Source organism: Oryzias latipes, chromosome 7 (genome assembly GCF_053564925.1).
Source record: "Oryzias latipes strain Hd-rR chromosome 7, Olatipes_Hd-rR_3.1".
Classification (NCBI taxonomy): Eukaryota; Metazoa; Chordata; class Actinopteri; order Beloniformes; family Adrianichthyidae; genus Oryzias; species Oryzias latipes.
Window position 1 is genome coordinate 22032311 of NC_136243.1, and position 25587 is coordinate 22057897.

At 37.6% G+C, this 25587-nt stretch overlaps 1 protein-coding gene and 1 long non-coding RNA gene across 4 annotated transcripts in view; one reads left to right on the plus strand and one right to left on the minus strand.

Moving 5' to 3' along the window:
* The window catches only part of LOC101160317 (ERC protein 2), a 179778-nt gene that overhangs the window by 47239 nt on the left and 106952 nt on the right, over window positions 1-25587 (plus strand). For all 3 annotated transcript variants that reach the window (XM_078950583.1, XM_078950584.1, XM_078950585.1), the window contains 4 exons: window positions 3516-3653; window positions 5620-5808; window positions 10155-10190; window positions 18494-18687. In XM_078950583.1, coding sequence (XP_078806709.1) covers window positions 3516-3653; window positions 5620-5808; window positions 10155-10190; window positions 18494-18687 — 557 coding nt within the window. The remainder of the gene's footprint in view (window positions 1-3515; window positions 3654-5619; window positions 5809-10154; window positions 10191-18493; window positions 18688-25587) is intronic.
* LOC144994105 (uncharacterized) lies at window positions 13136-16095 on the minus strand. The gene is made up of 5 exons (XR_013657508.1): window positions 15788-16095; window positions 15216-15273; window positions 15012-15073; window positions 14105-14200; window positions 13136-13615 (listed from the first exon to the last, which is right to left on the minus strand). It is a non-coding gene; the product is annotated as an uncharacterized LOC144994105 (long non-coding RNA).

Genomic DNA, 25587 nt, shown 5'->3' on the forward strand with positions numbered 1-25587 from the left:
ACATCAACCAGGTCAGTGACCTTATCAGAGTGTGCCTTAAGACTGTGAGGTCTGGGGGTTCAAATCCATGTTTGGATCATACTAAAGACTGACAAAAAAATGCACCTGGTGTCTCCTAGCTTTACACCTAATGTAGTTGGATCATCAAGTGGTTTCCTACCACATCTTGATGGGGACAGTTCTCTTCTAGAGAATGAGTTATGTGCAGAGAACGCATTTCACAAACACAGATGTGTGCAAAGCAATGACATTTTAACTTTAAATTTGCATACAACACACCTGTCTTGGAGTTCAAGCATTCAAATTGTGAAACGAGTATTGCATTTTGTCGGAAAGTAAAGGGCAGAAATTAAAGTAGATTGAATCATAAATAAACCATATCAAGCTTTAACTAAAAAAGTCAAGTACTAACAATGCTGGTTTAGAAATGACAGCACTGCAACAATGTAAAGACTTCAATGAACATTTCAGCATTTTTCCATCGGCATATACAATGAACATAGTCACACATTTCTGAGATTTTTTAACAAACTTCTTAAGATGGTAAATGTGCACGTTAGAGATGCACCCGTTTTCAAATTTCTCAATCATTTCTGATCGTTTATTTGTAAATGGACTTGCACTTCCAATATTTAGTAAATTTTTAAGGTTTTAAATGACAAGTAAAGAACTATTATTTTCTTCAAAAAATACGTGTTTTTGGTGCTGATGCTTTTTTTTATATAAATATATCTTTACTGATATCTTAATATCCCTTTCTTGTATTCAGTGCAATTTTTTTTCAATCTAACTTATTAGATTCCACCATCTACATGTTTTCACTTGATTTCCAGCATTTTGGTTTTCTTTTGTTTATTAGTGAGGTAACTTAAAAGAAAAAAAAAAAAAAAACTTAATCCTTACCGTTCTTGGACTGTAATCAGTGCTGATGTTGCACACATTAATTTCTGTCAGCTTCAAACTGGACTCAAATCCCTAAAAACATAATATTATGGTACAATTTGCACTTTGGACCAATGCAGCTTTTGTGTTAAGATGGACTTAACTGATATTTGCCCTGAATGGCAGCACTTCTCATCATAATTAGCCTAATCTGAAAGTCCCTTTTCCTCCTAAAATCCGAACCGCTTATTCTTTCTTGTTGATCTGTGGAGTATTTTTCCTCAGAGGTGGTTAAAAATGGTGACAAATTCTTTGTCCTCTCTCCCATATCTGTGACTGATGTGACCTGTTTTTGTCCAGTGTAGTGTAAGGTTTAAGCTGTGTTTAACGTTTTTTCTGCACAATTTCACAGAAGGTTAAGCTTCGAAGCTAAATATTACATTGAGGGCTCGTTATTTAGTGTGGCCATGCCAAAGCAAACTTTATGCTGCTGAAGAATGTAATCATTTGTCTAAGGACCAGGGGTGACATGCTCAATTTGACCTAAAATAGAGCTCTGTGGTGCCCACAAGGATATGGAGCAAGGGTGTGCATGAGTGCGTATGTATACATTTGGAAGAATAAGTTATGTCAAGCTACTGGGCTATTACAACTAGAGGCCAAAGCTAAATATTCAGTTTGTTTGCATGCTCTCCTTTGTTTACGTCATGTGGGGCTAAGCATGTTAGAGTGCAATTCTTGTCAGTCTTCACCAGGGCTGGACGATGTGAAAACAGTAAAATGAGTCAAGTCAGATGAGCCTACATCCCGGTCAAACGAGTGCTTCTCTCTATGGTTTATTCAGGAGAAACCAGCACAGGGAAAAACCCATAAAACCCTGCGGTTCCTTTTTCTTTCTTATAGTTCCCACCATAGAATCCTTTCTAACACACCCATTGTAATTATGAATTACTGGGAATCTTATCAGACATTGGTAGTGTGAGGCTTTCACAGCATTCCCTGAAGGCTGTTATGTCCCTATCAGTATTGCACTGACCTTCCAGAGCTTTTAACTAAGTTGTGTAATGGCAGTCATTAGCATATCAAGATCTGCCGAAGGGCCCTGGGTGTTCTTTCCCTCACCGCCACTTTCCCTTGATTGCCAAGATGGCTCCCCGAAATCTTCACTTGACCCCACCCAGGGCCAAAGAAGCCCTGCAACTTCAGCATAATTAGATCCGTTTGTAAAACAGCTCTAGAGATTCGAGTACTATCTGCTTATGCACCCATGACTGGAATGCCCTTTGTTCCCCTTGCTATTTTTTTCTGTAGTCTCTTGTTGAAGCATTTTTCAAAATCTATTTTCTCTTTTTAACTCGTAATCATTAAATAATGAGTTTTTTTCCATTTATTTTCCTCTTTGAAGTACACTGACAGTCCTAATCTGAGGCAGGACTGCTGGGATCAAGTGTGATATTGATGCCTCACAGCTAGACTTTAATGCCATTTTCTAAAGAAAAGTTGGAAAAAGACAAAGTTGGAGACAGAGAAATAAATCTGCTTCTTGTGTGTGTGTTGCAATAATTCAGGATGTTCACCAGCCTTTCAATTAAAAGCTGTTCTTTTTTAATAAAGACATCAATAATCCAGAATGCTGAGAAACGTGCCCTTATTGAAACCAGGTTAGGAATGAAGCAAGTCAAGATATCACTGTGTCCTATCATCAAACGTGCAGTCCCTTTGAAACTAGTATTTAGACCCAAGGAATCTTAGTGCACGGCAGTGTCCCATACCATCTGTGAGTGTTTTTTTTTGAATAGCTTTGAGCATTGCGGATGCTCCTGTGTGTATTTGTGTGTGTTTAGGCTCTGTTTTCCAGATGTTCATCAGATAATAGCTCTTGCATCTCCTAGCTATTATGCCATGGCTTTAGCAGCAGCATATGAGCTGTACAAAGAACAAAGACCAGTGAGTCAAATTAACGATTTAAGTTTTTCCCAAGTTCTAACTGTCCTTTATTGTTAAGCTTATTGATTTAATAAAATAAAGTAGAAATGCACAAATTAAACAAAAGGATCAGCATTCATCAGAATCAACTCGAAAAGCAGACTAACATCTGATCAAAGAAAGCTGAAACAGTCTCAGACAGTGAACGTTTTGCTGATATCTGATAAGTGCATTTGAAGTGAGAGGCAAGCTAAATCTGATCCAAACCTTTCTGACACATCTGAACATAAAATGTGCAGCATGAGACTTAAGGCAAAACAGTCTTCAAGGATTGTCAGAGCTCAAATAACAAAACCAAGACATTGGACAGGACACAGAGTTGGATAGATGAAGTGCAACACGTTTTTAGACTGAAGCTACAGAAAGAGACCTGCAGCACAGTCAGATTTCACTCAACTCTTTTCTGTTATTAAATTTTTATTAAACCGTGTTCATATTAACCCAACTTGTGCAGTAGAAATACTTTTTTCTGATTTTCTTCACTGTCATTCCAACTTATCATACAATGTCAATAGTAAAGCTGGGTTCACTCTACCCAGTTCTCAGTTTAGCAGATTCTCTGTAAAACTTATTTTGACTAATTTTAACTGATTACATCCTTGTTGTAACAGTATTCATGTAACACATTTTTTTGTTCCTCTCTGCAGATTGAAAACCTGTTGGAACAGTTAAAGGATAAGGATAAACAATTGGCTGGACTGAGAGAAAGGGTCCAGGGTCTTCAGACTGACTCTAATAATACTGACACGGCTCTGGCCACACTGGAGGAGGCCTTATCTGAAAAGGTACTGTGAGAAAGATGTTCTTCTGGAATACTTCAAAAAAATAAAAAAAAATAAATGCTAAAGTCATATGAGACATTGAGGTAGAGAAGGATGTATAATAATGAAAAAACCACTGGAAACATGATGTAAAGGCTAATGTTTTATCTGTTATTACCAGGAAACAAAGATCCAACAAGAAGTCCAAGATACAAATAATAAAGATATACAGAATATACAGATACCATTAACAAATTTTTGAAACTATAATACATATTTTTTGGACTATAAGTCACCAAAAATGCATAATAAAGAAGACAAAAAAATCATTTTTAAGTTGCACAGAAGTAATAGTCACACTTTTTGGGGAATGTATTTAACAAGATACGTAACCAAGAAAAGACATTTCATCTTGAAAGGCAAATCATTATAATAATAATAGACAATATCTGCATGCTTAAGTACCATAACAAATTAATGCTTGTCTTGTTTCCTGAAACATAGGAGGAATCTAGCATACTAGCACAACATATGAATAATCATTTAGATAACCATAGCATACAAAAAACACCTTAACAAGGCAACTAAACTCTTTATATCACTAAAAATCACTAAATTCTCTTCAAAAAAACTCTTCATCCTCTGTGTTGCTTTGCCACAATTCTGCCAAGCCTGATGTAAGACTGAGCAGCGCTTCTTTTGCATTGCTTTCAGTAGATATACACACCCACAGTGCCCTCTAGGAGTTGTTGCAATTTTTTCTTTAATCGCTTATTAATCGCAGCTGAGTATGAGCCGCTTATCTGGCCAAACTATATTTGAAAAACAAAAAATGTGGTTTTAAATAGATGCAACATTTTTCAAAATCTTACCTTTACCTCTTTAGATTTTTCGTTCTTTGCTTCCTTCAATGTTTCTGTTTTTATTTTTCTTATTATTAAATAAAATGCACAATTGGTCAATTTGGTGCACTTATATCAAATTGGATATTATTCTAAAGCTCAAGACATCTATGGTCAGTTTAGAAACAGAAACCTTAAATTGGTTTCTGTTGCTTGTTGTCTTTGAAGTGAGTACCATAAAGAAACAATAAACGGTAAATCTCTTGGCTGCACCAGCCCATCTGTTTACTAAAAAAACCACTTCAGATGCAGTCTTCATATAGTTTGGCTGTAACGAGGAGAACGTTGGCAAACCTCTCAGACATTGTGGTCTTCATGGGGTGTGTTTAATGTGTTTACAAGAGTAAGTGTGTGTGTTGCTAATCAGTAACTCTGTCCCAAACTCACTGTTGGAGCCAGTCACTGGCCGCGGCATTGCGGCTATGATTAACACTTCAGAGCTTAGCCTCTTTTTGCGTTAGATGTTTTCCTTTTGTGTGTCTCTGTATGATGTTATGTCTGTGTTTGCATGTTATTTTGTGCTTTGCACTGAGGCTGGTTTCATTGCAATGTGTTTATCCTCAAGTTTTCTAGGTATTTCAGGATTTGGAGAAAGCAGTCAGGGTTTGTTAGCTAAGTGGTCTCTCCAACTTTTTATTCAAAGCCCATTATACAGTGGTGAACTGTGCATCTTGGTAAATTAAATTTCCCAACTACACAGAGGTTTAAAGCTGCCAGTCATGTGGTCGTGCCACATATAAAAACATTTTAATAAACACCTTAGTAATCACTTAAGGGCACAACTATTGTCCACAAAAAAGAGACACAAATCCTGTATTAGGCCACCTGTGCTGCACATCTGACCTTTGTGCAGTTGTCAGGACTGCTCCATAGCAATGCGCAGTTTCATCACCGCCAATGTGTCCTTTTTTCTGGTAAAGTGATGCTTTTCAGTTACTAAAAATTATCAAACATATAGGGATTAAAACAACAAAAATACAAACAGTTGTTTAGTAGAACCAATTCTATACAGTTGCTATACATCAGTATAAATCTTTAAACTATATTTGGTATAATGCTTCTCAAAGCTGCTATGTTTTACTGTTCAGGAGCGGGTGATAGAGAACCTTCGGGAACAAAAAGAACGAGAAGACAGAGCTCGGACTGAGGAGTTGGAGCAGATGCGACGAGAGAACCAGATTTTAAAGGACAAACTTTCTGCCCAGCAACCCATAAAATTGTCACAAAGCCCAGCTCCCAACCACACCTCAACCCAGGATCAGAGGCCAGATGGAGAGGTCAGTATCATTTAAAATAACATGATCTTGATATCAAACAACTTTATACTCAAAGTAAAAAAATGAAAGAGGGGATATTTGTGCGTGTACTTTGGACGTACACAGCAGGGACTACAAATAAACAGCACAATCTCTACAGACAGGATTTGCAGGTTTTAATATCCTGCTCACAGCCTGTATTTAGACAATTAACTATAGTAACTGTAATTTCACCCTGTCTCCTTAAGAAAGTCAACAATATCGTTAGAAACTCCCCAGCAATCGACTTGTTTGTGCTGAGTTTCACAGCATAAAGGGATCAATTAAAGATGAGAGATTTATGGAGGTAAAAGATCACTCTTGGTGCCAATTCAGAGTCCCTGTTGTTTCCTTTCTTTTTCTTTCTTCTTAGATCTTACAAGCCAGGGCAGACTCTGTCCTTTCAGAATGTTTTCTTTTCTGCCCGTACAAACATCTCATTCATGTGAAACAATATCCCTCTGAAAGTTGATGCGACGGCACATGAAAGTGACATTGCCCCAGTAACTCTTTGTAGTACAGAGATCGGCTCTGACTGAAGTGCTGCCTCTAAACTGACATGCTCTTTTGGTCTGATTGCTGTGGATTTGTGCAGCAATCATACCTGCTTTGTTAGGTGAAGTTTCCCTATGGACAGGTGTAGTCTTGGCAGTTTTCTGCATAAACGGGATATTGATGTTTGGGTTTTATGTGGTTTGATTGGTTTGCATTTTTCTAAGAAATTAAATAAATAAAAATTAAATAAATTTCTATAAACTGTGTTTTAAACTGTGTTTCGCTGAGTGAATTTAGTTAATAGTTATTGATTATAAATTTGATGTTTTCCCTACCCAGAAGAATTAAGACAACTCGACCTCAGAGGCATCCGCTTTCACTCCTTGTGGGTGCCGCCTGTTTCATGTCATCAACCTAGAGTCGGCCTCGACAGCGTGTCTGCGTTTCCCCCTCGAAAGGAAACAACATCCGAACTTTTGCAAAGATGGACGTGTGGAGGCTTACACTCTTGATCTAGCCAATCATTGCTAGCTCCACTGAGAAAGTGGGTGTGTTGAGATCCGTACACACGAATATTGACGAATATTGACGAATATTCGCCAGCTTTTTTCGCCAGCCTTTTTTCGCTATGTTTTTTGTGTTCACACCCAGGCGATTTTCGCTGACGATGAGCTGAGCAAACATGCAATTTCATTCCCTGACATTGGATGGCGCTTAATGTAAAACAGGAATACCCCCTGTACACAAGGTGGCGCTGCTTAACTTTACGCTACTTAAAGTCGCTTTTCACTCAGAAGAAGAGAGCAATTATTTACGCGCTTGTCAGAATCATACAAAGAAAACATGAATATTTCCTTCACCAGTAGCTCTAGCTCCAGTTCCAGCGATGAAGAAATTATTGTTCTGTTGAATGATGAAAGACGCCGGAAAAGACGTAGATTTTGGGGACATCCCATTGTTACGAGAAGAGAAGAACATGGGGAGTTTTATCGACTGGTATAAGAGCTGAAAATGTATCATGAGCGTTTTCGGGGATATTTTAGAATGTCCGTCAGTGAGTGCATCTTCTTCGTCTTATTTCTTCGCGACAGTGTAGACGCTACTTGACGTCTATCTTCTTCGCTGGCATGTGTGCTCAGCAAGACAGTTCTGTGTTTGAGCGCCCCCAAGTTGTGTTTTACTGTAACTTCAGAAGCTCCAGACACGTATGCAAAAGCGCCATTCTCATTGGTCCTATAGTTTTTGACGCGGCGCGTCAAACCAAAAAAACGAACCCGAGGTGTTTTTTAAAAAATGACGCTTTTATGCATGGCATTTTCGCGTCGGTGTGCACACTCACGTTGGTGCCCTTTGTCTAGTCACGAAGCGTTAAACGTCGGCGAATATCGCGCGCGAAATTTGTCCCGGTGTGTACGGGCCTTTAGTGTTGGAGCGGTGCTGGAAAGCAGACTCCTCCTTAAAGGGGCTGTTCCTCACTTTATGATTACACAATGTGAGAACCCGCTTGTTTTCGTGGATTGAGAGGGGCTGGTGCTAAAAGTGCTGTTTTTTGGGGGATTGCTCAGAGATATGTGAATGGAGCAAAATTATTCTTTTGGAGTTGTTTTTTGTGAGGAATTAACATTATAATACATGTAAAAGCTTAAAAAAGGTAAAGAAGTCAAGCAAGAAAGAAACTGAACAAACCAAGTAAAATATTATTTTCATATTGATGGGCTTTGGGCTGTTGGTGAAAACAAACAAACAAACAAGCATGCATGCATGCATGCATTCATGCATACAGACATACATGCATACTGCCTTTCATATGCATAGTACTACAAAGTGCTGTACATTCAAGAGTTATAGGAGTGTGCGTTACATAAGCATTTGTCTCTGTACATAGTTTATGAATACTCATTTGAAGTAAATTACAGTAATTTGCAAAATAAACAAAGTTACTGCTAGTGCTTTACAGTACTGAGTTATTTTCCTCTATAGCACATACAGGGTATGTATTTGTCATAAATGAAAGGGTTCATTCACTGAATCTCCAGATGTTTAGATAACCTCCTGAGCTAAGATGTGCACTCTGCTTTTTATCTTCTGTTTAGTTTTATTTATTTATTTACTGCAGTCAACCTCATTGCCTTCCCATAAAACAATGAATGTTAATGCTAGAGTTACCAAAGAACTTTAACTAAACATTAGACTTTCACATTTTTGAAAAGGGTTTTGACTCATATCAATAGAGGCACCGCTATAACCTTTTTTGGATTCAAATTATTACTTTTTTTAAATCATATAAATACAGTTTTACTCTTCACATCCTCTTTTTTTCCTCTAATACAAACTAACATGTAAACAGGCTACAGTTTTATTAATTAAAGGTTTAAAGGAAATACTGCTCACATTGCGGGAACTGACAGTGACCCCTGACTTCTAATTAAACAAAAAACGTAAACAGTCTTTAAAAGGTGAAAGTTCGGGTTAAAAGTGTGAAATAATAAACCCAAGAAAAGTCTTTCAACGCATTATAATAATAATTTCACTGTACAGGTAATCATGTCTAAACTGGCCTTTAATTCACTTGTCATAACAAAATAAACTTCCAGTTGGATCTGCTGTCCCTTTAGCTGTCGCTTCTCTTGTTTTGGGTCAAATGTGATGGTAGTGGGATGCAGAAAAGAGAAAACTTTGCATTGCATAACATTTGTTTATAACAAGTATAAACATTAAATAATAATTAAACAATGAAGATAATTAAAACCTTTTGCACAAAATGACCACAAAATAACAACAACAGCCTGCTTTGCATGTGTGCATATCCATGTTTATTCTTTAAGGATTCATTTATCACGCTAACAAAAAGTGACAGGTGACCTGCACAGCTCTTTTCCATGGCATTTCTGTACAACTGGGAATGAAATTACAGACTTGCAGACTATGAACTGATACGTTTTAAATTCAAGATGAATTGTTCTTGATAATAGTATCACCTTTTAAAGCTGATATAAAATAATGTATGAAATCTCTGTGTGTACATAACCTCTGGGTTTTTGGCAAAAACATGACATTCTTAAATAGAGTTGGATAAACGACTGTAGGTCATTGTAACATCACAAGTGCTGTGTGTTTAGGTGTTTGTGCAGATTTATGTGATGAAGTTAAAATGACTGGCCTCAGCTGTCTCAACATGTGGAATGATCTTCATGGACAGAGCAGACAAAGAGAGATGCAGATAAGAACAAGAAAACGAGAAGTAAAAATGAAGATAATGTCAGGTTAGGAAGTACCTCTGGGATATTTTTCTCAGAGTAAAAAAAAAATAAAAGCTTATGCATGTCTTCACATACAAATAAACAATTAAAAAAAATAATTGAGATGTTTGGTGGTCTCGTAAAATCACAACCCAAACAGCGGGAGTCAGTAAGGTTATTATGAAAGTGACTGAACTGCAAGCTCAACATGAAGGATGGCCCCAGGAGGCAAATGATAGCAGAAAACCACAATCATGAGCAACAGTGGAGCTGGGGTGGAGGGAGGGTGAGAGCAGGTCCCAGATGAGCTGTGTTGAAGCTGGGTTGTGTATGTTACCACCTATTTCATAATGCATGTCCCATTTCCAGAGCTTCAGACTTTTCCACATACTATCCTTGAAATGTGCGGTTGTACTTTTTACCATTTTTATTAAATGCATGATGAAATGCTGGATGAAGAGTTTTAAGATTGCTGGTGACTCACTAGACACTAATCATCAAGTGTCTGGTTCAACATCGCAGTCCAGGAGCTGCATCTGGTGTGAAACCTACCAAGTCCCCATGCAGCTGATCTCTATTTGTTTTAATCTGTAGGTCCAAGTCAAAGTCGATCCTGCTATTGGTCCAACTGTAAGTACTAATATGTTACATCTTGGATTGATGTAGATTTTAGAACAGGGTTGTCGTATTCAAGGCCTTGAGCACCACCATTCAGCTATTTTTAAGAATCATTGTTATGCCAAAAGAAATTTTAGTTGGCAGGTTTGTTGGAAAACATGTAAGACACTGACCTCAAGGCCTGGAGTTGTGTGTATAAGGTCATTTTCACACAAGCATAGTCCTATAATCTTGTTTTAAAATATGACAAATTTTACTGCACATTGTGAAGGAGGCGGCGGAAACATCTTCAAGATTAGCTGCCACTGCTTCATTTAAACAAAAAAAATAAATTGTGTGGTTATGAATGTAGACCACATGTGTCAGACTCAAGGCCCGCGGGCCAAATGTGGCCCGCCATGTCATTTTATGTGGCCCGCGAGTAGGGCTGTGATGATGACCGCATCACCGAACTTTTTTTTTTTTTTTTTTTAGTTTTCTTTGTTGAAAGTTCAGCATATGGTGCAAGATTGGAACTATAATAAACACATTAAACACGTTCATCTTTGCTGATAATTTACTTTTTCTGCTAGTCCTGTGTTCAGACTTTCCTTCTTTCATTCATACTGGTCTCTGCTTCTCTCCCACCGCGCCTGTCACTGTCTTAGGTGCGCTCTCTCACTGCCATTGCTGCACATGGCACGCGGCTCCCTTACACACACAGGCGCGTATGAGGGGCCGTATAAGACATTATTTATTCTGAACCATTCACATTCATACATTCTTGCTCTCACAGTCATATATACTCTCTTTCGCATACATATATTCTCTTACGCATCCATATATTCTCTCTCTCACATTCATACATTCTTGCTCTCACAGTCATATATACTCTCTTTCGCATACATATATTCTCACTTGCACATCCATATATTCTCTCTCTCGCATGCATATATATTCTCTTACGCATTCATATATTCTCACTTGCACATCCATATATTCTCTCTCTCGCATGCATATATATTACTTTACACATACATACATTCTCACTCTCATTGTCACTCTTAAAAAAGAATGTATGTATGTGAAAGACAAGTATATATGAACGTGTGAGGAAGAGTTTATATGTGTGTGTGAGAGAGGAGTATGCATGAAACGGAAGTTACTTTGCATGAAAAGGAAGGCACTTTGAATGAAAAGGAAGGCACTTTGAATGAAACGGAAGGCAGATGATTTCTCGTGCTCTGATTGGACGAGAGGCCGCCACCTCCCATTTTGAACAGACGCTAACACGAACCAATAAGAAGGCCATCGGAACCTTAAGAAATATTTTATCTTCACCTCAAGTGGTCACAAATCTGTCTGCATCTCTAGAGACACAAAGGAATGTCTCAAATACCAATAATGGTAATAGAAGTGCCACCGAAACAGAAAATCCGTATCCACCTTATTCCTAGCCCCCATGAGCCTTTGCGTGAATTATGGGCGACACTTCCTGTAGACGCTGGAACACGCATTTACATTAAAACAAATTCCTCTTGTTTTCGATCCATAACTACATATAAATGTGGGAAAACCAGCTGTCATTTCTTAAAAAAGGCAACGGTGAGGTGGAGATGAAATATTTGTTAAGGTTCCGATGGCTGCAGGACCCCCGTGGCTACTTCTTGCCGGTTCGTTTTTTTTAAAAAATAAACTTTATTAACAATATCTTGCACATACAAAATACCAAACACAAAACTCCACTGTGTGCAAAATACAATCTTCACGTTCGCCATGAGAATGAACAAAAAAACATAATGATAACCATGTAAAACAGGTTATGCAAAAAGAAAACAAAAATAATAAGGCAAAGGAATCTGTTAAAGTTTCAGGAGAGACCATGTTTCAACTGTTCTGACAGCTTTTTTGTTAGTGGAAGATTTAATACTGTTCACATACAAAACCATTTCTTTCTGAAAAACATAAAACACGGTTTTTTTGTTGGCATATTTACACTTGTGTATAAAGTATTTAGCCATAATTATAAGTAAATTAACTACATATATTTTTTCTGCATTAAGTCTTTCTTGTGTAAAATATCCAAAAATAATATGCTCGTAAAATAATCTATAATCTTCACATAGATGAGTTCTTATAAAATGTATCACATCTTTCCAAAATAGTTGAGTGAAATAGCAAAACCAAATAAGATGAGGCACAGTTTCTGGTGAGGAATGACAGAATGAACAGTTTATGTCCAGATCTTTTTTAAACTTAGTAAAGAAATGTTTCACTGGATAAAATTTGTGAAGAATTTTGAAAGAAATTTCTCTGATTTTATTGGTGATGAAATACTTTTGTGGCAGGGTCCAAACCTTTTCCCACTGAATTCTACATCCAAAGCTGTTCCAGTATGAGATAACATACGGTTTTGTGGCAATCTCATTTTGAAACAGAGAACGGATACTTTGATTATTACTGCTAGCTAAAAAACATACCTTTCCACAACACAAGTCTGTTAATTTGGGATTTCTTGCTTGTTCATGTTAGCGTCTGCACTGTAATCCCTAGCGAGTTGACTGAACTTAAAAATTATTTTGTAACAGATTACGCAACAGTTAAGTTATATTATTAAAACTTTTAAGTTAACATTTATTAAAATTCATATTGTCAGTTGGCTTACATTTGTATTATTTCATATAAAAAATATTAAGATTCCTCAACTTATAAAAGAGAGATTATTTACTTAAAGTTTTTAATATTTTCCAACTAAAAAACGCTTTAACTAACTATATTTTTATATTACTCAACTCATAAAATATGTAAAATTCACTCAAATGCTTTATAAATTCTTTAACTCATTAAATGTGTAGCATTGAAAATATTTAAAATTCTTCAGCTTAAAATGTATTCTAAACAGAGATATTGATACTGCCCCACTACATTTTAAAGGCTAACATTGATAAAAACCAACAAACGTGAAGGCCACACAATAGTGATTGCTTAATACACTTTTTTTAATTGCTCTTTAAAAAAAAGCACAAATATCAAGAGGATGAAGAAACAATAAGTGCAATAAAACTGCATTATAAGAGTGCCACACAACATATTGACAAAAAGAGTTGGTTTTGTATTTTACGGCAGAAAAAGCAAATGATCACAACAAAACACATTAGTTACATAACACTTAAACCAACAAATAGTCCATTCTGGAAGACTCACTCAACGAAACATTCTTCAGCGTCAATAAATGTCCTTTCAGTGGTTTGCTGTCCTCAAGGCTCAAGACAGCATTCTGAATAAATATGAAGGCAAGTTCAAGTTTTTTGGGGTGCTGTAGGTCCAGAGCATAGATGTCCCCGAAGAGTTAGAAGAAATTAGTCAGCCAGATCTGTGGGACCACTGACGGCAGCATCCGGAGCGTCACCACGACAACTGAGAAGATACCCACAGCAGTGTCTGTGAGGTCTGGTATTCTGGAAAATACAAAACAAAAAACACAGATGAGTTCAGACCCTCAAAGATATTCATCACACTAATGTCCAAAACTGACATTCCTGCCATCTGTCAATAGGAATCTTTTCATGCTAACATTCTGTTAGCTTTTAATCAACTGGCTATGATGTTTTAAGGACCAACTCCAATTAAAATTGTGTTTTTAAAAAGTTCTTTAGCATTTTTCTGAAGGAGGACATTTATAAAATAATTTAAGACTAAAGCTTCATTTTTCTGTATTCAAATAATGATGGATCAGGAGCAGAAAAGGTAAACGAAACTCCACTCCTTCCAATCAGGAGTCCCTGATGTTCGCCTTTCATCTTCCGTCTCAGTTTTAAAACCATTTAAAAATATCACTCAGTTTACAAACTACAAACAATTGCCCTATTTATTATGTCACTCAATAAAATCTCAATCAATATTAAAGGATTAGTGAAAACCATTGACAGGGAGTCGTGTGCACTTACTGTACAGGTCTTGAAGAAGTTGGAGGCATCTTCATGCAGATAAACAGGAAGTGCAAGGAGGACAAGTGCCCGTCTCATGTTCACGTCACGCTGGTCCTAAAAGAATAAAAAGAAATATCCATTACCTTTGAAGCAAATGCAGAGCAAACACTTCCAATATTTACTTAAGGAACTTTAAGAAATAATAAAATGATACCTTTTCTAGATGTCTATTTCTAGTAAGAGGACAATACAGTGTTTATGTCATGATCCACTTCAGGTCAAAGACCCAAAGTCATTTGAAGGCAAGTTACACCGTGGCTTCTTACAGCTGTTTACAAATGATTTGTTATCCGTTTTTGAATTATGCACATTAGAAATTCACCTGGAGGTCATAAATCCTAACCAAGCTGGCCAGTTCCTGTCTGTTTTGGTGGACTTAGTCTCAGAAAAGGGCAGCTTTAAGTTACACAAACATGTAAAAACTGCACAATTTCCTCTGACTGCATCTACTCTACATAAATCCATTTCAGATCTTGACAGATGAGTTTTCATGGTTTCAAATGATGGAATGGTGCTAATGCAACATCATTTTATTATTGTAATATACTGTCATAAAGACATGACAATATTCCAAAGTGTCTCCACATACATGGCAGTGGAAACACTTTGGAATATTGGCTATGTAGTACTGCAGTATTATATGTAGTACTGCATAGTGCCAAAGTAACAGAACACAACTTGCACCTCCATTCCATTGTGCCACCTTCAGCCTGCAATCTAAATATGTTTAGTTAAATTGTAAATAATTTCAGCTCTATTTAGACCTTTGGCTAGTTAAAATGTGCATAAATGTTTCCATGCTGCCGTATAAATCTAATAATGGTAATAGTTCAGGATGAATGTATTAAATAAGTATAAAACTCACCCACTGACAGGTCTTTTCTGGTGAAATGGTGACTTTCTGGTGAACTTTCTGAAGTTCAGTATCTGAAAAAGTCCAAAAGAGATTTTTCAATGTTAAAAAATGTTTCAATTATATTCTGATCAAAAAACATTTATTGCACTACACAACCTATTGCATTTTTTGTTTTTTTAAAATAGCTCTAGACAAATAACTGAGACAAGTTACCTGGCTGGCCTTGGCGTCTACCTGGAGGTGAAACACTGAACACTCTGTAGTTCGGTACCTGAACACAACACGAGCACGTTGATTAATTTATTTTTACAAAAACCTTTTTTATAACGGAGATCAGTGATTTATAAAAGCTTAAAGCTGCATTCAAAACCCAATGCTTCCATGTAGCAACCAGGCTTAAAACTGTTGGCGGTAGCTCCTCCCACACAACCGTTAGAGGCTTTGAGTGACATTTTTGGACAAATGTCCAGCAGCAAACTTTAGCCACAGACAGAGGCCTCCAACGCGAATTTCACACGCGGATCATGTTTAGTGTGATTGCAGCATAACAGATCATTTCTACCTCTGAAAAAAAAAAAACCTCATCACTGTCGTAACTTACGGGCAGAAATGCATTTTGGGTTTGGCTCGCCATACGTCTGCTATGACAAACTAATCATGTATACATTTCCACATTAATCTCTAAAACAATCATAACACACATATGTTAACAACAGTAAACCACATTTACGGTAGTATAAGAGCATTTTTAAAGCATTCATTCATAAACCATGAACGATACTTACCAAATTAAATCAGGGCTGAAGACAAGACGGCACCATCAGCGATGAGGCGGATGAAAAAAAAACCCGAGGTTGGGGCGTCTTGAAGCGGGACGAAATCGCAACGCTTTGCAGAATAATAAAATGCTCGACTTTCAATTTCAAACGTCGCATACTCGCATTCGGCAAATCCAACATGGCCACCTGAGCTAACGTAGAGAAAACGAAAGACCCTCCCACCAGTACGTGATGACGTCATAACGCTACTTCACGGATCTTAAAATTTTTGAGTGCCAGATACAAATAAGCTTTAAAATATTTTGCACTGTTAAGTTAAATTTGAAAAAATCTTGATAGAGCTTAATACTTTATAGTTGAATCAACTACAAAATGACATTTAAGTTGTGTAACCTTAATAGTAATGAGTCAGTACAAGTGATAGGGTTTAGAGTGTGTTCAAAATGGGAGGTGGCGGCCTCTCGTCCAATCAGAGCACAGGAAATCATCTGCCTTCCGTTTCATTCAAAGTGCCTTCCTTTTCATTCAAAGTGCCTTCCTTTTCATGCAAAGTAACTTCCGTTTCATGCATACTCCTCTCTCACACACACATATAAACTCTTCCTCACACGTTCATATATACTTGTCTTTCACATACATACATTCTTTTTTAAGAGTGACAATGAGAGTGAGAATGTATGTATGTGTAAAGTAATATATATGCATGCGAGAGAGAGAATATATGGATGTGCAAGTGAGAATATATGAATGCGTAAGAGAATATATATGCATGCGAGAGAGAGAATATATGGATGTGCAAGTGAGAATATATGTATGCGAAAGAGAGTATATATGACTGTGAGAGCAAGAATGTATGAATGTGAATGGTTCAGAATAAATAATGTCTTATACGGCCCCTCATAGGCGCGCGCTTTCAGAAGCACACATCCTCATTCTACAACAGAAGTTTCAGTCTCGTGAAGAAATACAACAAATTTACTGCGTTCTAATTATTAATTTCCATTTGTATTCATTTCCGTTACAAGCTGCGTGCGTTCTTAAGTTCACAACACGGCCGCCCGCCGGAGGATTTTGTGTTGGGGGTGTTTATTACTGTTCTCAGTCACTCTGTAACACCAAACATGAACGCGCACTGTTAGATTTCGATGAATATCACTACATGTTTTGTTTGGGAACTATTTTGTGCAACGTTACGTGTCTGTATAAACAAAGGCGGAGCCTCCTGCCCCGCGTTCTTCATGGGTATCAGGCTCATGGCTACCAGAAAGGTGACAAAGTGTCTGCAGTCTGTTTATTACTGGGCAATTAATAATATTCTGAGACAATGTCTGTACCAGAGAGCACAGGTGAAACTTCGCGTGCAGCTAGAGAGCGGCCCGCTGCAGAATAATCAACACGCACCCGCAACACACGTGTGCGCGCTCCCTCCTCCCAGTCCTACACACGACGCAGCGCGCTCACACAGTCGCAGTCAATCTACAACACCTATATAGTTAGTTCATTAGTTAGATAGGTAGTAGTTAGTTGTTACTGTTATTTGTTAATAAAGAATACTGCATTGTAATTGTATTTATTTCTGATGCGGCCGCCGGGGGATTTTGTGTTTTTTTTTTTTTTTTTTTGGGGGGGGGGGGGGGGGGGGGGGCTGCGGTGATAAAAAATCCGACACGTCACAGCTCTACCCGCGAGAGCATAAAAGTTTTTAATTTCTTCAAAATAAAAAGTGTTGTGTATTTATTGATATCTAGGGGGAATTGGACTTGAAATATCGGATTAGGCAACTAAACATTAGGACTTAAACACTGTCCATGTAACCTAGCCTGACAGAATCAAATGTAAAAGGATTTATGCTAAAGTAACAAGCAAACATATGCAACTGTAATTGTCACTTTAAAAAGTTATAATATATAAACAATGAGTTATTTGACATTAAGGAGTATTTACATTTATTTTTCATTACATTTAGTTACATGTATAAGTTATGTCTGGCCCTTTGAGGATGGTAAATGGTAAATTGCGTATACTTATATAGCGCCTTTCTTCCTACAAGGACAAAGCGCTTTACAGTCACAGACCCATTCACCCAGTCACATACACATTCACTCACACATTCAGACACTGGTGGCGGCTCCGCTGCCAAACACAGGCGCCCGCCTACCACCAGATGCAGCCACTATCTGATGTGGCCCTCGGTTAAAATGAGTTTGACACCCCTGATGTAGACAGAGGCAGTCGGTACGGAATCAGGAATCAGGCCGCAGCTCTGATTGGACTAGGTCTAAATGTCTCCGGATGGCAGCGATCCACATCAACTGTCACCGGTTTATATAAAATGTCAGTATACTGCCCAAGCAACACTCGGTGCTGCAACCCAACCACTTCTTCTTCTTCGCCCTTCTTGCGTGCTTTGCTCGAATAGTGCAAGCACAATGTTCTGTCTTCTCAGTATGCCACCTGCCTGTCAATGGTGTTGCGGCTCCCTGTGTTTTAATTTCTGTGGGAAACTGATCCAAATGGCTCTTTGAGTGGTAAAGGTTGCCGACCCCTGCTCTAGAGTCTTTTAAGTGTGTTCCTTTTGTCAAATAGTGGCCTGTAGGGACCAGTTAAAGCACAACATTGAAATTTCTACATAAAATGTGAAAAAATTGATTTTAATTTACTTTCCATGTTACTGTCTTTGTATTTGCACTTACCCTCCCTTGCATTCACAAGACCCAAAACATGGAGGACGCAGTCAGGATTGGTCCTGACATCGCCGACCGTTTGAGGCTTCTAGAGCAGGAGGTGGCCCGCTACAGAGAAGAGTCTTCAAAGTCCCAAGCTGAGGTTGAGAGGCTAATGGGAGCTCTCAGGGATGCTGAAACTGAGAAATCATCTAAGGAGAAGAAAATTGCTGATCTCGAGAGGTGAGGGTCAAGAATTTAGTGACGTTCAAGTCCATTACAAGACAGCATCTGGATGTCCTCAGAGAACAGCATCTTTTCAAGTGACTGCATCTTTGTATGTCTCACTTCGTTCCTAAGTTCTCTATTTATAAAGGAGTAATCCATGTGATATAAACTGTCTAGATCCTCCCCTCCTGCAACTTAAAACCACTTCCACTTAGACACAATGTTTGGGTTTCGTAATAACTGTCTAGAAAGGTGCATTGAAGTATCTCTATGTGTTTTAATGATTTGGTTTATTCTGTCTCCTAATTTGTTGTTGTGTGTCTCCAGACCTGGGTAAGTAAATATTTAACATGTTTTTTTTTTAACCTAACCTTCATCACTGTGTCTGCTCATTCCATCCATGCACGTATCGTTGGAGTTGCCTTGATTTGCACCCAAATTTGTTCCAAAGCATCAGATCTGACCATCCCATTTGTATGGTGAAAGCAAAGTTCATTCAAGGCAAAAACTCGTAGCCTTAAAAAAAGCAGAAACACAATCAAAGCCTTTCTGTGTTTTCTGATTTATAACTTAGGATACATATGGCTTCTCTTTGTGTGGATTTCACATTTTTCTACTATCGGTGGTGATGTCATGTGTGTGCTTGTTTTTTACCCCCCCACTATCGCTCCATGTTTTGGGGAACTTACCTCTGTGTCTGTGAACTTAACAAATTCAATGTTTATTTTTCTTTAAATATCTTAAGATGCAGTCAGCGCATGATTTTTTTTTCTTTTCTCATGTGTGTGTGTTTTTGAGTTTGCCGGGCGGCAGACAGCCAGCGGCATGCCGGTGGGAGGTGGTGGATCTGGCCCAGACACTAGTTGTTTATACTACTCTGTTTATTACTGGCAGTGTGCTACTCAATTATCATTTGATTTATGGATTGGCATGGTGTGTACATATACCCCAAATAAGTGGTTGTTTAATGCCAAGATAGAGGCACTGTGTGTATGTGTGTGCGTGTACGTACATCTTCATCAGATATGTGTGTTTTTGTGCATGTGCCCGCGAGACAGAGAAATTATTATTATTTTTGTTTATTCTTGTTCAATTGGAGAAAATGAATTGAAGCTTTTGCAGGTAATAAACGTTACGCTCGTCCGGGTATTTAACAAACCATAGCTCTGAGAAAGTCATTTGAATTAGCTGCATGTGTTGGACTCAGTAATATCCTGGACCATTTATTTCTCTTTTTTACAGACTGTTCTGGCACTAAAAGATCTAAATACTGACTCGATGTCAGACGCATCGAGCGGAAAAGGAGTACAGTGCTAGTGCGATGTTTCTAGTTTCTGTTTCCTCTTACCTTTTTGTGTTGTTCACACAGCCATCTCTTGCCGCGTATTCGTTTTTCTTTGCACAGCCATCCTCAGATGAAGAGTGTTTGGGATTGTTGGAAGACTTGCTTTTCCCCTCAGCTCGTTCATCTTTTCTGCGGCGGCTGTCTCATTAGTGTCAAACAGTCTCTTCTTTCAGCTCAACCCTTCCCTTTTCCACAACACACACAGGTCAAAGGCCACATGGAGGTCAGCTGCAGGTTATCAGAGGAGTCTATTTTATCTATCTATCTATCCATCTATTGTAATCACACGCTTTTCCAAAAATTCCTAATAACAGATTTATGTTGGGTTGTCATACAATAAAAATATGTCTAGGGTAATGTTTTGGATTTAACTTTAAACATCAATGCAAGAGTTGCATGTGAGGGGACGTGCATATATTTTATTTGAAAGCATGCGTGAACCGTGTGGGCTTGGGTGAGTGTTGATGGGACATTTGCGTCAGAGCATACAAGATGTAGTGTTTCTGGGCAGAAGAGGAATGTTGTTTTACCCATGGTGTTTGCTTTGAAATGCTTTCAGATGACCTCTCAATCATGATCTGAGAAGTGTGAAAAACAGTTGAGCAAACACACACTTTTTCACCGACTTGATGAGTCATAGATAAATGCAGTGAGCAGGTGACTGTAATAAATGCAGTTTGGTAAAGAGGAGACACGCAGCTTAAATTTGGTATATTCCAGTGTTGAAGTGCAGCTCATCGGTCATGTTTTTATGCAGGTAATGGTCTGCATTTAATCTTGTAAATTTCCTGTTGGCCAATTTGTTAAACCTATAGGCAACAGTTTACGATGCATCACTATGTGTCTAAGTTGCTCACACTAAAACAAATACACTGACAGAATTATTAGTCCAAGCTCTCAAATCTAATGGAGCATTTTTTTTAAATGAGTGACATATTAGGGAGTTTAATTAAATGGTGGCAAAGGTTGTGCTAACACCAAATGAAAAGGATACTGTATTTTTTTTTCTTGAATGGTCCTATAAAGCTGTTTCTTTTTTCTTTCATTCTTTCCCTCTCAGTATTTATTATTAAGCAGTGGGATTGTTTTGTATAGTCTCCTTATTGCTTTTACAGTTCTATGCTTTTTAGAATTTAGCCCCCACAATGCGGTTAAGGGACTGAACTTTGACAAATAAATCAGTCTCCCAGTCTCACCCTACCACACTCACGAGGTAAGCGCTCTGGTATGTAAGGGAGGAAATCAGGAAAAGGGAGGTGCAGGCGAGGATTTGGATGGCCTATATGTGGACGTACAGTATGAATGTGTTTGTGTGTGTGTTGGGTTGAGACTGAGGCATATATGGATTGGTAGGGGACATGGAAAAGGTTACTTTAGAGGAAAAAGTCAGTGGTACATGGCTGTGAAAGACTCGCAAGGCTTGCAAAATGCAGACATGTTTTTTACAAAACAGCAGTGTAATGGATTCAGTACAATTTTTAAAAAAACTATATGTTCAAGAAAAATAAATGACAGTTTAATTCCCAAATGAACTGTAAACATTTAGTCTAAGATCCTCATAGATGTGACATTTGACGGTAAAAATAGGTTTTCAACACACAGTCAATATGTGATCATACAGTATAAGAGAGCTGGACTGAGTGAGCCCTCCCCTTTGGCATTCAGATAGGAAGTACCCAACAGTCCCAAATAGCCGAAATCCCATTAACTACTACTGAGAAATAAACATCATTCTATTTGTCAGAATAACCATTCTTGCTCTGCCACCTCCTTGTCAACACGTTCTTGCTAATCCTAATTTTTTTCATAATATTTTTGGTATAGCACAAGTTATTAGAGTTATTATCTGGCCAATTTGATGCCTTAATAATGGTGTGTGGTCTTCTTACAAGCTCACTCCTAATTGGAGTAAGCGGCTGCCATAAGAATATAGACTCGGACCGACTCTGACCCATCACTGCTTATTGATGATTTCTGGTTCCAACATGACGGCGGCATTATCATGAAAAAATGGCGACTGAATATACTTAATTTTTTGTTGGAACTGGAAGTAAGTCATTTTCTATGTGTGACATCACACTCACTTGCTCCAGTTCTCGTATACAATCAATGTACGTCATCTACCCCAGATTTTTTTAAATAAAAAAAATGCTTTTGTCTTTGAACATATATTACAATTAAAATGAAAAAACAAGAATTAGGAAAAAGTGGCATTTTTTTGACATTTTAGTACTTATGGGAAAAAGGAAAAGTAGCCAAGTTTGATCCTGCTTAAACTATACTGCCAGCCCACCTTTATTAACTTCTCTTTTACTTCATTCTCTTTCTGTAGAGATAAAACATATTAGCATTTTCTCCAGATGATATCTGCTTTAGTTTGTTCTGAAACTCTGAGCAGTAATATCAGCCCTAATGTGTCCCTGCCTGCCTAAAATCTTAGGATTAAGTTCCACCCAAATGTTCATTAGAAGAGCTAAGGAAGAGACAGAGATATGAAGAAGGGTATACAAATGTGGATTATATTAAAGGCTGTTCCTTTGTTTAATCTTCATTTACAAATGAAAAAGTCAGCTGAAAAGCTCTGCTTTGAAATTAGACCCCATTTAAAGTTCACAGTTTCCCACATTCTGATTTGGTCGAGTCCCATTGCAACCACAGCTTCCTGCCTGTTAGCAATCCCAGGTCTTTCCTGAAATCATTCTCTTGCTTTTTTCTGCATTTCTCAAAGACACAGGATAAAATCATTTTTGAAGCAAAAATGAAAAAGACAATAAATGCAAAAATTACAGAGATAGATTTAAAAAAAAAAAGTACTTAAGCATATACGTAGAAATGAAGAAAAACAGATTTCTGTTTTGACAGCCAGTAATGAAAGGGATCTGCTTATATTGGAAAGTGACGGCATGAAGCGCTCCAGGTGGAAAAAGAAAATGGAAATGTGAAAAATTACTTATTAGGTTGAGTTTAAGAAACTGGCTATGTGCTGCTCTCTTGCTCTCACTTCATCCTTCTCCAAAGAGCAATTGCAATAAAACAGGATTTCCCCAAAAGAATTGACTTATTTCCATAACTAACAAGCTACAGGTTCTTGCATTTTTCCTCTCACACATACCACAGCCAGATTGCTTCTCATTCCCACTCTGAAAACCCCTATTTGCCTTTGTGTCGGTCAAAACACTTAACTTCATTTTGCACCGATGGCTGGATAGGGGTGTATCAGTTATCAAATGGGACCAGCGTGCCTGTTGGTTTATACACCTGTGCCAGTAGCAGCAATGTTTGTGATAACTGATATGCCCTCATGTCAGGTTTGTTCACCATGGAAATGCCTCTGAGCTCGGAAAACACAGACTTCAAAGAAGTGAGTCCATGATGCAGATTATTCATTCTGTCCCTGAGTGTGGGAATTTTTCATTTTGTTAGAATTGTTGACTACTTATATGAAGGCTATACATTAAAAGTTTTTTAGTCAAGGTGAATTTACCGTCTCGTTAGCTGCATTTCACTGAGCACTGCCACTACTCACAGGAGCTAAAATACACCATCACGATCTTGAGGACTCTGCCAACAAATGTTTGTCCACATGTCGGGGCAGCTTGTAGTTTTTTTTTAATGTAAATACGCAAGTTGGATGTAGAATTAAAATGTGGTGAGTTTTAGCAGTGGCTTACATTCAGGGTTGTTGATTTTCCTGTGCCCTACCTAGTTTGTCAGTGTCAGCTTCTCTGTAGGATTTGTACATTGGCGCTCATTTGTTGAGCTAGTAATCTAACTCAATGGATGAGGGTAAAAAAAAAACAATTGTAGATACAGGCCTTTTTCAAGTTATGTTAGGATTGTTAACAGTTAGTGTTTGTTTTATTTGTTCTTAGTTACACTTTAACCCTTGTGCTATCCTACGCACTTTACCATTGGGAGTTGGGTCATCTAGACCCACTAGACAGTGCTCTGAACCTTTTTTCTTCAATGATTTGTGATCTTCACTGGTGTCCATGGATTACATGAAATCTTTTCACCTTTATCCACCTTTGTCAAGGTAGGAAGAACATGTCAGTGCAAGGATGGGGTCATCTAAGATAGCACAAGGGTTAAAGTGCAAGAATTAGGAATTTTCTTTAGAACATGTGGGGAGGATGTCCCCTAAGTTAATTTTACTCTTCTTAATTCTGTGAAAACTTTTTAAAAAATTGTTTTTGAACGCCACAAGGTTTTACAGATCTAAAGTCACACATTTTTATGAATTCTTCCAGGCACTTACATTTTTTTACAAGGTAAATCCTCAATCCCTGCAAAAAAACAACTAATTTCTTCTTGCATTTAAGAAAAACCAAAAGCAAGGGATTTAGATTCAAAGTATGAAAATAAACTGAATTGAAAGAGAAAATTAGAAGTTATTTTTCAAATGCACTTTGTAGTTATACCGCTGCACCAAAAATTCACTTGATGTTTTTGTCAGCTTTTGTATCTTGAGTCAATCCTTAGAGCATATTGAGCCAACATTTGATTTCTTAAACTGTGTCTGATTTCCATCCATAATCCTTAACAACTAAAAAATTATAAGGTGCAGGACTATATAGTGCTTACTACTTTTTTCTTTTTTCTCTTAAACAGCAAATATGATGTAGCCAATTTCCGGAAATAAAAACCTAATAAACGTGAACATTTCACAAAGACTATTTATGAATCCACTGAGTTCAGAAGATGAAAGCTGGGATGGTTTAGTAAGAATAAATGTATGTACTTTTTTCTCATTAAAAAATCATTTTAAACTCAATACATTGTGTTCTCTATTCGCCAATCTCGTGAACATTGATGTAGACTGGTTTTTCGCAGAGACTTCTGAGAAATTTCTAGGGCACTGGATTTTGGAATTGTAGATTTGGATTCAAGACAATTCAAGATTTGGATTTGTTGATTAGTGCACTAAGTATTAAGTGGTAATGGAATTCAGACACAACTTTAATCTCCAGTTTAGAAGTCAACAAACTTCTATTGACTAACTTAAACCACAAATAAAATGCTTTCAAGTTAAGGTGTTTAGCACTTGTGTCATTTTTTAGAGACTGTTGTTAACTGTTATTTTGAAATCTGAGGATGCACTTTATTTTAGACCGAATAAGCTCTGTTTTAGTGCAAGTAATGCGTCTTTTCGTCTTTGGCTTTGTTTATTTAATTGTTGCAGTTGATGAGCGTATTCTTGAGAGATTCAAAGAATGTACTTTTTTTTTCTACACGACTGTTTATTTGTGCACAAGTGTGTGCATCTGTATGCAGTAAATTGAGTAAATGAGAAAGAACAGGTCTTAGTATAAACTTAAAGGCACACAAATAAAATCAGTTTGTTAATACACAGTTCAGTTCTGTAATAAGCACCTGTGCAATAGACAGTGTTGACAGCAGATTTATTACCAATCCGTGTGCGCATTTCTGTCACCGTGTAAAGTGTTTATTTATTCTTTAACGACTTGTGCCTTCATGAGTGTGTGTTATCCAACTGTGGGCCAGCACAGTTTTTGAGAATGTGAGCTCAGATGTGGGTCCTTGTGTGCATGAGCAAGCTTGCATCTCTA